The sequence below is a fragment of the Thunnus maccoyii genome, chromosome 17 (genome assembly GCF_910596095.1).
Source record: "Thunnus maccoyii chromosome 17, fThuMac1.1, whole genome shotgun sequence".
Taxonomy (NCBI): Eukaryota; Metazoa; Chordata; class Actinopteri; order Scombriformes; family Scombridae; genus Thunnus; species Thunnus maccoyii.
In genome coordinates, this window is record NC_056549.1 from 24,606,182 (window position 1) to 24,619,781 (window position 13,600).

General features: G+C 37.7%; 1 protein-coding gene across 1 annotated transcript in view; it reads left to right on the forward strand.

Moving 5' to 3' along the window:
- Positions 1-595: 595 nt before the first annotated feature.
- LOC121882812 (exostosin-1a) overlaps positions 596-13,600 on the forward strand; it is a 57,361-nt gene continuing 44,356 nt past the window's right edge. Inside the window, exons 1-3 of the mRNA XM_042391256.1 lie at positions 596-603; positions 1,578-1,671; positions 7,016-7,123. Coding sequence (XP_042247190.1) covers positions 596-603; positions 1,578-1,671; positions 7,016-7,123 — 210 coding nt within the window. The remainder of the gene's footprint in view (positions 604-1,577; positions 1,672-7,015; positions 7,124-13,600) is intronic.

Here is a 13,600-nt window from a genome sequence, read left to right on the forward strand (position 1 = left end):
CTAAAAGTATCTGGGCCTCAGAAAGTGTAACTGCTACAGTTCTCAAACTTGGCAGTTAGGTTTGAAATCTCACCCACTACTCAGACAAAAGAAATTATACCGATCAGTCAGATGGTGGCGCTATAACAACAAACTTTATGTTTTGGCCTATAACTTTTGAGCCGTAAGTCTTACAGACAAAATTCCTTTTTTCCTGAATTCTGTGGGTCCAGAGAAATCTATTCATATAAGTCATGCCCATTTTTTTCTAAATAGATTTTCCACGATTTCAAATTTTGTCAAAATGTGTTTTTTTCGCTATTCCTCCTACAAAGTTTGAGCAATCTGCATAAAATTTGGCACGTAACATATCTGGACCAAGTCAGAATAAAAGTAGATGTTTGATATTCCATTCTATTTTGAAATTATACATTTTAAACCTGTGTCTTTAACTTCAATTTTACATAAACTCATAAATCAAAATTGGCTGAAGTGATTGTAACCAAACTTGGTACATGTGTTTAGATGCTAGGTCCAAGCTTTGCTAAGCAGTCTTGGGATATTCTGCCACTAGGGGGTGCCAAAATGCAAAGAGTTTATATCTCTTAATCGGTACATGGATTCGTATGAAATTCAATTTGCACGATCTACAGTGATGACTCAGTCGATGTATAAAATTTCATAATGACTGATTAAAGTGGACGTGACTTATTACAACTTATCTAAATTTCTAGACATTTCACATTCCAAACTTCAAAAAATCAAAATAAATCCCCCGTACGTCCTACAGAGCTGAAATTTTTTCAGTACATCCACTGAATTGTGTTGTCAAGTTTGCCTCACTGAGACTTATGGCCAATTCAGAAGTCTGTCACTCTATATTTTTCAAAATATGCAAAATCAATTAACATCTATATCTCCATAAGTCTTCATTCATATGCTACCAAAATTGACACTGACTTTTTTGGATACTAGATATCAAGTGTTTTAAATACTATTCAGATCGGTCAAACAGTGAGGCTGCAGTAATATTCAATATCTTGCCGTAATTTGTACTGTATGTACAACATTTTCTGTTTCATCTAATTTTTAAACAAATTCCAGCAAAATATTTGACAATACACCTGAAAGCAGCAGAACGGTGCATGATTTTTTCATAATTTTCTCACCAACATTTTGACTGTTGTAAGTGTTTTAAGTTTAAACAGACAAACGTACCCCAGTTTTGCATGTGACATCATTGCCTTAATTGCAAAGGTTTCAAATCCCCAGGTGGCCAATTCAAACTTGCCAGCCATGTGGCAATTTATGCATGTGGCAAATTCTTCTGAAGGTCATATTAAGTTGAAGACTGCCCTCTGTGCTTGGACCCTGTTCATTGCCACTTGCGGCTATAATTTTTGGGGTTTTTTTTAATTGAGAATACATAATTTACTAATGTTCTCTGGTAGTCCATTAGATTAGGTTGTACAATGAAAAAAGTTGCTCCATGCAACAACCCCCCTATTTCTCTAGTTTTTCGTTTTTGCTTCTTTTTTACCTGGTGATACACACTTCTCTTATTTTCTAATCAGATTTTTTTGTGTGTGTTGGTGTAGGTACGACTACCAGGAGCTGCTCCATAATTCCAGTTTCTGCCTGGTGCCCCGGGGCCGACGTCTTGGATCGTTCCGCTTCCTGGAGGCCCTACAGGTTTGTGTGTGCGTGTGTGTCTATAGACAGATCCGGGTTGTAATGCAATGGCACCTCACTTGTAAACCCACATATATCACACCTTCACACATCACATCTTTTGCTAGCTTGGTTCTATGTTTCCTGCCTCTTTCCTTCCTCCCATGTTTATAGTATCACGTATTTCAGATTTTTATTAAATGACGCATTTCCTCTGATTACAATGCAAGATATCATGAAGTTTAAGTTAAAGTGGCAATCTCAAAGATTTCTGTTTTGTTCTCTTTGGCGGCACCGTATGGTGTTAAGCAGTAATTGCAGCTGTGTTTTTTGGAACTCACTCAACCGTACTCCCAGAGATCCAAACAGTGTCGTTGTGTGATGTCATGCTAGCATAAACAAATTTAAAAGTGAATCTACTACATTAGGTCCACCTACCCTTTCTGGCAGATCAACCACTGGGTGATGAAAAACACATCACTAACTGCGCTGCTTGTGATTTGAATGCGTGGTGGGAAAGTCGCCACCAACACCTGGTTCGTAATCATAATACTGCAAATTCAAGAGTTTCATCAGCAGGCCATAGGCTCAATCACCATTGTGTTACCTCATTCAGCAATAGATAGTGATTTAACAGACATTTATTTAAATGAAAATCTTCAAGATTATAACAAAATCATAAGCTAACAAGTATTTCCTGCTGGTTTTGATTAGCTACTCCACACAACACTTACACATGGTTAATGTGATTTTTCACAAAACCCATTTCATAACCAATTTCAGACTAGTGTTTTGAGACTCAGTAACTTCCACATTCATACAGACTACCTCCATCTGGTGACTGTGATTAATCCAAATACTTCTGCCTTCACTGTCAGTGTAAATGTGTTCAATTCCACTCTGATACTGCAGTAATGGTGACACCGTTTGAGAGTGCAATACATAATTTAGACGGCATATTCTTCTATACAATATGTGTGTTTGTGTTTATATGGATATTCTTATTATATATTGTGTATCTTTCCATGAACTGTATGTGCAAGGTGTGAACATACTGCTGCTAGGCCAATGAGTGAGAGTAAAGGATTTAGGATGTTTGAAACAAACCAGGTCGTTTGATGTGTTGTATGATATTTTGTACATCTAAAGGCAAAAGTGTTTATATCAGATCTGAATGGGCTGTGCAGAAATCCTACTGTCACAGCCTTCTGCTGGCTGCATCCCACCTCCTCCCTAATCTTTCTCCAAGAATTCTGTCTCTTGCGTTTCTCTGAAGTCTTGACGTAATGAATCGTATAAATCGGGATAAGGGCACACACTTTGAAGAGACAAGTCTTTTCTCAAAGGTATTCATCGTATTAAACCCAGTTTTAAACACAAAAAGTCAGAATTAGCTGTGTGAAGAATGTTAAATGAAAAAACCCTGCCAACTTTCACACCTCCAAACACCTGGCCAGATATTGTGTACACTGGCCATGACTGCATAGTGCCTCCAAACCCTGGAGTCATGAGTCCAAATTTCCCAAATGTGACCCCGCCTGCCCAAGAACATTTTCAAAATGAAAAAACTCCTGTGAAAGTTTCATATTATTATCACCTCAGAGCCTTCTCCATAGTGTCGGAATGTAATTCTGGTGGGGAGATCATTTTTTATATTTGTATATTTCATGCCTAAAAACAGTTTAATTTATAGATAATCACAGGACTCAAAGAGTCTGACGACAGCTTCCTTAATCGTATTACAATTGACAAACTGTCATCTCCCTGCCAGAGAGAAGGCCTGTTTCTGTAGATACACCACAGAGAACAGAAGGGGATGTTTCTACACGTCCTCAGACCACAGATGTGTTCAGCTTTCATTAGCACTTCTATCTGTCTCTGTGTTGTTTTGACATTAAGTATCTGGCCATATTCCTGCTTCTGGCTGTCTTGTTTTCCGTGTCCGTGTCTTGTTTTTCTTCATTTCCGATTAGATATTCTGTTGAACAGACTGCACACTTAATTTTAGGGATAAATGGGTTGTTCATGTTTCCATCTTCTGCACCCATTAAGGGCAGTAGCTAGAAGGATTTGTATGCAACATTTTGCTCAGTGCTTGAATGTTTGCTGAAAATCTAACTCAAAATTGACTTCAGCATTGTTGAAATTGTGGGTCACCAAAAACTCAGGTATCAGCAAAGGTATGCCAGTAAACAGCCAGTGAGTTACCAGCAAATTTAGATAGGAGAATAAGTAGTCCAGCCTGGGGTATAGAAGGAAAAGTGGATACTTTGAGTTACGGTCAGGGTTAGGGTTAGGGTTAGTTGATGCCTCGTAGGCATAGGCTCCACCAGCCTCTCTGTAGTCTTTTTTTAGCACTTGATGGCACCATAATATTCCCAGTTTGTAATCAGACATATACTGTAAGTAAGTGCTTGTACAGGCTAAACTTTCTGGTGATATTACAATAGAAAAGCTAAGACATTTTCTTAAGAAAGATGCATAAAGGAAAAGGAAAACCAATTGGAAATGGGCAATGCTTTTCATTTGAAATACATTCCAATTATTTTAATGGCTTTTTAAGCAAATAGGACCTGTCTGCCAGAGGTAAAAAAAAAAAAAAAAAGAAACAAAATGAAAAAAAGAAATTAAGGTTTACTAATCATTAAAATTCAAAGGACAGCAGAGGATAGAGGAAATAAAACAAAGAGACATGTAAGAGGATGACAAGGGAAACACGAAAAGAAAAGAGAAAGTCATCTCACAAAGCCAGACTAATCAAAGCAGTGAGCTTTTGTGTAGACAGGTCACTGATCATGCACTCGGCATTTTGTGAATCTCCTTTAATCTCTCAGCTTCACTTGATTGAGAATCCAGTCAAACTTGAACTTTAAATGAAAATACCACACTTATTGAGTTTTTTTTCATCTTTTTCCTCATCTATGTCACTCCTCCGCTGATCAGAGTACATATACAAATCATATTATATGTCATTAAAGTACAGCCATGTGGTTTACAGTTCACACTATATTCTCTAGTATTTCACATGAGAGTATAACACAGTTGTAATCACATAGAATGAAATATAATACACACAATGAGTTATATTTGTTGACACATACATTAATAAACACTTACAAGGTCTTTATATCTGCTATTTATATGTGTTGTAAAAGCAGTCTTTATGTACTCCCCGTGCTGCCTGTGAAACTCAAATTGATTTCAACTGACTCACTGGACAGAGTACTTAGCACCTAAATGCTTTTTTTTTCTTTTTTTGTGTACAACCATTCATCTTTTATGGAGGGAATGATGGTGCATCTCATGTATGTCTTGCACATCTGGAACTGCTCAGAGTCCACATTGTTTGAAGTTTTATCTTTGACACTCAGTGTGTGTTGTCACCACCGGATTGGACAGTGAAGGTAATGCTCGACTGTTGTCTTTTGAAAGCTCCTCTGGGCTTTTTCCTACCAACGTAAGGTGAAAAGAAGTAAAATTATAGCCTTGCAAACTTGCCCATTTCCCATATTATATACCTTTACTGTTCAGAGTTATAGCTAATTCCCGTAACTGTTAATTTAATACAATTTCAGATGAGAATAGAATAAAACAACACCACAGGCTTATAAATTAGGCATGACATATGTGATGTGAAAGAAATTAATAAGAAAAATCATGATATTAATACATTTAATTTGTACTGCACTTTTCATTCAAAGTGTAACTCAAAGTGCTACAGTATTAATAACATAGAACACACAACATAAAGAAAATAGTAATAAGAGTTAAGATGAAAAAGACTTCCTGAATAGAAAAGTTTTTAGGCCTTTTTTTTAAAGAGTCTAGGGTTTGTGCTGCCCTCAGATGGTTAGGAAAGCTGTTCCACAAGCGTGGTGCAGCAGAGCAGAAGGCTCGATCCTCCATGGTGCAGAGCTTAGTACTGGGGGCCCGGAGAAGCAAGCTGCTGGCAGTTCTGAGGGTGCGGGTGGAGGTTTGTAGTACAATCAGCCAAAGGACAGTGTATTTTCCCTTTAAATGAAGTGTAATAGTTCAGTGGAGGGCGCAATCAACTCTTGTCCATTAACCGCAAATGATGGTCATTTTCTAGAGCCTCGTCATGAAATGAATTTGCTGCAACACAGAGAGAGCTCCTCTGGGAAATGGAATAGCTGCTGACAAGTCGCATTAATACATCCTCTAAATATTGACGCATATGTGGAAAATAAATAAAATAAACACTTTTTTTTGTTTTCTTCTTAATCTTTTTGGCAACTCTGTTTCTGCAAAACTCCAATTTGGAACACGTTAAAAGTGCCTCATCAGACAGAAACTACCTAAGAGGATAAAACCCTCAGTGAAGTGGAAAAAAGAGATAAAAACAGATCCCTCCCAGCGCTCCACTTTAAACTTTTGGTTAGACTTTATGTGTTAGTGGGATTTCTCTCTCTCTCTCAAGCAAACCATTTTAAAGGACATTTTCTTTATTTCTTTTTTGAGGCAAATCTGTTCTCTGACAGAAAAATGCATTACAGGATCTGCTGCAGAATTGAAAGTTATATCAAACTCACAATGAAAAACAATATCTTAAAGAGGGACATATCATGCTTTTTGTGATTTTCTGTTGTTTTTATACTCTTATGATGCTGGATGTCTATGTTAAACATGGTCAATTTTCCAAAACTTGAGGTGATTGTATGTAAAAATGCTCCCTGTAAGTCAAAAGCCTGGGCTGTGAATGTATCATTTGCAGTTACCAGTTACAAGTTACCTCTACTTCCTCCTTGTGATGATGTCAGTTTGTTGAATGCCCACAAATGGACATCCGTTCTGTAGTCTTTCTTGCTAAGGTTGTTCCAAGGGTTGTTTGCGTTGTCCACTCACATATTTAGGATTGGATTCAGGCTCAAACAAGTACAGATGTATTTTAGAAGTATCCATTTTGTGTAAAGAACGGGAAAAAGAGGAGAAATCCTACTACTACGTAGCCTCCGGCCGAGGGGCAGCTTTCGGGAATTGGCCAATCAGAGCAGAGTGGGCTCATCATGAGACAAAACAGCCTGTTTCAGACAGAGGCTGAACTGAGGGGCTGCATAAAGAGCCAGTATAAGATAAATAAGGAGTTTTTAAAACTGTAAATCATGTAAAGATATTCCAGGAGAGGCCAAGAATAAAGATATGGACCTTTAAATGTGCATAATATGTCCTCTTTAACTTTCAAGTATGATCCAAGTAAGTATGTGCTCTCCTTCCTTCAGAAAGCCGATTATGCAAAGATCATTTGTTGCATTAATCATTTATTCTTTTCCATTCCATGCAAAAAAAAAAAACTTCTTGCCATACTGATCCTTCTGTCTCTTTCTGTCACTTCGTTCCTCCCTTGCAGGCGGCTTGTATCCCGGTTATTCTGAGTAACGGCTGGGAGCTTCCCTTCTCTGAAGTCATCGACTGGAGGAAAGCCGCCATCCTCGGAGATGAGAGACTGCTGTTACAGGTAGAAAAATACTGGGAAATGAATGATGGAGGCATGGGAGAATGTAGGATGGGTTTTGTTACAAGTATACATGAGGCTGAACAGACAAAAGCATCCTTTAAACGGTAAATGTGGACAAAATGGAGGAATGAGGAGAAAGAAATCAGTTACTTTTTTATATTATACAATTACACCAAACTACATGGATGCAGGTAAAGCTATCTACCAGCCAGTATTCTGGATGATGAGGGCAAACCTTCCTCACACTGTATAGCATCAAGCATCAAAAGATAAAATGTGCCCTTTCAGCAGCGGCTAATTTAGTGTCTGGGTAGTGAAATGCCAACATCTTCCCAGTTATAATTGTCATCTCTGGCTGCAGATCCCCCTGGACAATCACAAAGATCCAGCAGGGGCTGAATCAAACATCGAAACAAACCGACTACATCAGGAATGGCTATTCAAAGCCTAAACTTGAATGTTAATGCCTGTAAATATTTAGGTGAGGTGAAGATTAAAGGTGACACTTTTATTTGATTGTAGGACTTTTCAGTAGAGTGTTATTGTTGTGCCTCCAGGTTAGTGCTTGGAATATATGTAACTGTGGACTGAGAAGCTTTCCAACCTCAGACAGTACAACCAGTAGCCTACAAGACCCATAAGGCAGTGTTATTAAGCTAAATACAGGCTGATAGGGCATATTTTTTGAAACAGCTAAAATATGCAATACATTTCACTGAATGACGTGTATGACTCAGTTTGACTGCTAAAATGTGGTTTCATTCTAGTATTTCATTAATATTGTTTATATCAGTCCTTGCTATTACAGAGCACATGTAGTCTAATATTAACCTGGAATCTCCTGTCCTCTATTTATAGTCAGTTAGAAGCAGAAGTAGTGTTACTTAGTGATTTACTGTTGAATGTGCAACCTGGTTGTTTTCTGTGGATCTTGTTTGTCTCTCTGAAGACCACACATAATCTCATAACTTTCATTAAACTGGTAAAATGAAGTTCTGAATCCTGTGTCTGGTGATGGATATTACAGCTGAACCACTTAGTTTCTACCTACGTGAACAGTGCAAGTTTTTTCAGGCTCAATGGCCAATGCGTTGGTGATCAGTTGGACATGTATCAAGAGTTTCAGTGTGTGACTTGGTGACAGCTGATAGAGGTGTAAAATGCATGATGTTGTTACCACTATAGTTCAGGAGCAGAGTCTCTTTGTGCCATGTTTAGGTATGGATGATAATAACACTGATTAAAATGGTATTGAGTTCTAACATATGTTCAGCGTCTGCTATAATTTGATGGTAGACAGCAGGAATTAAATACATGCCAGCATGACTTGTGTTAAGGGGGCTTCTGTGTTCTTAACTTGTGCTGCCAGTTGATGGTTTCAGATACTGTCACAGTTCATTTCTCACTACCTGCATGAGAGAACGTTGTGCAGTCTTGGTTAGTGTTGTTATTGCTAATAGCTGCCATGTCTTACTGGATAGCCAATACATATCAATGTGAGGCATGTAATAAGAAAGGTTTGTGAATTGCGTGGACAAGCACCACAAATTTACCTTTTAAAAGCGATTTTAAAAGATTTTACTGGTTTCAAGCAAGTTGCTTCACTTTAAATACTGAAAAGGTCCATATAAAGGCTATCATGACATTGTGGCGATATGTTTTAGGCTCCTGCTTTTTTGATTGTTTCTAAACCTGTCCATGCTTAAGTGTTACTGGGCATATCGAAATACTCTCTGTACAGTATCTGTTGTCACTTCCACATTTGAGGCTCTGGTATTGTTACCCGGTCATTACATGTAATAGAATATTGCAAATTTCATCTCTTTGTACCCTGTTAGCCCGAATTATAGCCAAGATAATTTGACATCAAACAACAACTACTTCTTCTAAACTAGTCAATTCTTTTAAAAAGTCCCTTAACTGTTTTGGCAGATATATACTTTTTGACTATTTAATTTGTTAAACTAGGCCTCACATTGTTTTTGCAATGTACAGAAGGAAAGAAACTGGCACACATTGCCAGTGGAATCAGTAAATAGTACCATATAAGTGGAAACTCTGAAAACCACATGACAGAAGAAATAGCTGGGTAAAACGTAAATATGTCTGTAGGGAAACTGGGCCAAAGTCTCATCAGAAGTGTAATCTGTCAACACATCACTGACGTGCAGACATTTGGTTCAGCTGAGAGGGGAAAACTTAATTGTGGTCGTGTGGATTTTAGTACATTCTATTTCACTTTGACATGATAGCTGTGATATTCACAGTCACTCACACCTCAGCCAGGGACTATTTTTATCTGAGATGGATTATTCTACAATTCGATCACCTTCTGTTCCTTTTAATTACAGCAGCAGGAAGAGCTTGTGATATTTACATTCTCTAATTACTCTCTATTACTACATGCCACCTGCATGACCTATACTGCCACCTGGACAGCAACACTGATACGCGAAAGTGTGTGTGGAGTTGGCGGGGGGGTTAGGTTGCCTTTAATTAATGTGTCCCTAGTCCCCTATCAGCCTTCTATCAGCACCTAGTAATGATGATAATGACATTTTTCTTTGTGAATAACATAATAGCAGACAAGCCATCATTAAAAGTATTACAAACTTGCCTTTTAGATAAAATATGGCAGCCTTTTTTTATCATTAAACATTACTGAGCTCCACAATAGTGGTAATGTTGTTAGATGTTTTGTTGTTTGGTGTGCTTCCTTTGAAAAAATGAAATCTAAAAGCGTGCTAATTGTTGGCTAAGATAATATGTGTGATGTGAGAGATATGTTTTGACACCGTGAAACACTCAGGGGTGAATTCACAATGAATGGATTGCAGCCGCTGATAGCAGCATGAATTGTGCATCACTTGCAACTGCTATCTACCCGATCTCAATGTCCAAAGATATCCACAAAAGATATTGTGCTAATGATGTTATAGCACAAACACGCCCATAAAGTTTAGTAGCTGAGTGCAATTTGCCCTTGTTTTGCATCTGATTGCAATTATCCATGTGGCAAAGTATAAATGTTGCCTTTGTGCAAAGAACACATTAGGCAGGACAATGGCAGAGAGAAAGAGAAAAATCAGATTTTCAGACCGCCAGCTACAAGTCCCAACTAACGAGGTGCAAAGGCATTCCTCAAAACTTCAGGCACGGAATTTAAACGTGACAGAGAGAAACCGTATTTGGGATTTAATATCTCAGTCTGTCAGTGCTGTTGTTGTCTCAAACGCTCACCTTCAGACTGCAAAAGAAGATGCGCTTCAGTTCCCACCAGCTCTCTGAAGACAATGATAATTTCACTCTAACTGCGTGTGGCTATTAGCGCTGGTCTTTGTGAATTGGACTGTTTTTGCAATGAGGCTCACCTGCATAGAAAGGGGCCAATTTTGCGCCAAATGTATGCATATTATCTAATTTACATACGGGCAAATAGCAAAGGAGCACCAAGATGCTGTTTGCTTAGCAGAGCACTTAGAAGTGCATTTCACTCTTTGTGGGTGCTTTGTGATGGTTTCTTTTAGTCTTATTTGTGCAGGTTTAGTAGCTGCAAAAGCCATACAATCCTTTTGTGAATTCACCCCTCAGGATGTTAACATTTATAACAGAGGTTGAATGAAACAAGCATTTCTCCATTTATTTTCTTATTCTTGATGCGGATGTGAGGAATGAATCAAAATATAGGGGAGAGGATTGTTGGTGGTTGAAGATAAAAACAAATGATTTCTAGGCTTTTAGGATAATGCCTGACATTTGTCAGTGCACATGGTAAATCAATTGTTTTTCAGCGTATGGCGTTAAGAAATATACCACTATATACAGGCCTGAAGGATCTAAACACACACTATGCAACCTCCAGTGCATTTTAACCCTCCAATCTGGGAAAGACTGGACAGTTTGTTCCACCAATTACGACCATATTGTTTCCACCTCCTCACTTACTAACACTCTGCTACCAGAGAATAACTTGAACTTGGAAGTGAGGAAAGCAAGGGAGGTAAATGAATGAGAGAGGTGAACAGAATTTCTTCACAGTTACTGAAATTCTCCTCTGTTTTCTAATCTTTATTACATTTTAAATGGCATTACACAGAAACTTAAAATATAAGAAATGTGGGGACAAAATTAGAGCTGAATCAATTACTCAATTTCTTGATTAATCAATGGACAAAAAATTAACATGTAACTATTTTGATCATTGATTAATTAAGTCAATTATTAAGCAAAAATGCCAAAAATCTCTGTTTCCAGCTTCTCAATTGTTAGGATTTGCTGCTTTTCTCTGTTTTTATCATTGAATTAAATATCTTTGCATTTTCAAGACATCATCAATGGGCTGAGGTTTTATAGACTCAATAATCAATTGATTCATTGAAAGAAGGATTGATAGATGAATCAATAATGAAAATAATTGTTAGTTGCAGCCCTAGACTAAATCAAGAAAAATAATATAAAGCACATGGGTGATAAGATTTGCTGCTAAATGAGATTGTAAATTGTAATCAATTGTAAATTAAATTACAAATTTTCTACAAATAAAGTATGACCAAAAACCTCATCTGAAAAATATGTTTCACATAAACAGAAAAACATTTCACATATAAAATCTTTGTCAAATTATTATATGTGATTAACTTGAATGAAGACTACTCAAGCAGGTTAATAATGGTGTACAGAATTCTTCCTCTCTTTTACCGAGGTTATTCTTGTTTTGTTTCGTTTTATTCTTGATCAAACTTTCCTTGACTTTGAGGACACCTTAAAGCTACTTAATCTGATTCCTGCAGTATTGAGACAGCTGTCAAGATGGCAGGAATTAAATAAAAGTTCAAGGAGGTTTCAGAGTAGATACTTTAAAGCCCAAGATTCTGGCTTTATTGTCAAATCGAACAACCACCTTTAAGTCCCACTGAAATCACATTTAGTCATCACCTTTTTGTAGTCAAAACTGATGTGTTTTTTAATTGTATTGTTAATAGTTTTTTTATTGTTAAAACAAAGAAAAGAAGGTCATTTGGGAATCTTATGAAATAATCCTTTTCTGTTTCAGTGGCTAGAGGGGCGTGTCGGTGTCTGTGTTTGAATGCAGCTGGCAGACTGAGCTCCAGTAGGGGAACGAGAAACAAAGCAAACAAACTTGAGCTGTAGCTTACAAGCCATGGGCAGACAGTGTGTTGTTAGCAGCGGTATTGAAGCGTAAGGACCACAGCAGCATCTAACAGGATCGAAGTGACATTTGCAGGTTTACATGCTGTTTAATGTGCTGCAGCTGAGCAGCTAATTACCATCTAGCCTGCTAACTGGCATTATTTTCTTTGGTATATTGCTGAACAAGCTAAGGTGCAGGACAAGGTGTGTGTTCATGTTTTTAAGTCAGATGAGAAGGAGACTTTAGCAGGAAAGTTAATGTGGGTTGTTGTTCAGTCTGTGGCTCTTGTGTTGTGCAGCAGGATGCAATCAGGCTCAGTGTGACCGTCTGCTCTTCCTATGATCGAACGCCACATTATTGCTTTTGTGCGATTTGATTGGTTGCATGGAAACAAGTTATCTGTCTAAATAGACAGAAAATGGTTTGGATGAATTAATGCAAAAATAGGAAGCATCATCATGACACCAAACAATATAAATACACATTTCTCCCTTTTGGTTTCTGATTTGTTTCTCAAAGTTGAACACAGGACATGTGATTTACAGAGCAGATATGTATGCTATGCTGTAACAGAACAACAAACATGCAATATAATTTCAGTTGGACTTAGAAAAAAGCACATTAAATGCATTTTAAAAAACCCAGAGAAAATATTTTGTCTAAGTTACAGCATCTGTACAGTTCAATATTAAAACAAACAGAAAAGCATGTTTCTGGTTGGTTAACAGATTCTGGATGCTTGCCCTATTTGTCTCCATCTTTTTTTCCTCAGTTACAAGCACACGCTCACACAGAGACTCACTGTTCAACACAACATCGGAGCTCTAACACCTGCTGAGAGAGTTGAATCTCATTACTTTCAATTACATCACTGAGCAGTGCAATACCTGACTGTTTAATATGTAGAGTTTCTATTCCCCCTGTGGAGAAGAGACATGCTCAACACATAGACACCCACACACACGCACACACAAAACACACACACGCACACACAATGCCCCTGCTGAGAAACATAAACACTATTAGAGTCAATCGAGGGGAAGAGAATTGAGCTGATGTGATTGGTGTTGTTTATATTCCACCTCAGAGAGCTGAACAATTAAAGCTTGCTCTGCTGTCGACAGATCCCAGTGACGTCAACTGCCACACAACCACCCATACTGTGTGTTCAGACTCCTTGTGAATTTGAGGCTTCCTGGGAATCTGTATTAAATCAAAAGTTAACGTCTATCGTGTACATTTTAGTTGTTACAAAGGGGGTAAAAAAACAATAATTCCTAAAATTTAGACATAAATAAGATTCAACTGCAAACATTCTGTAGTTT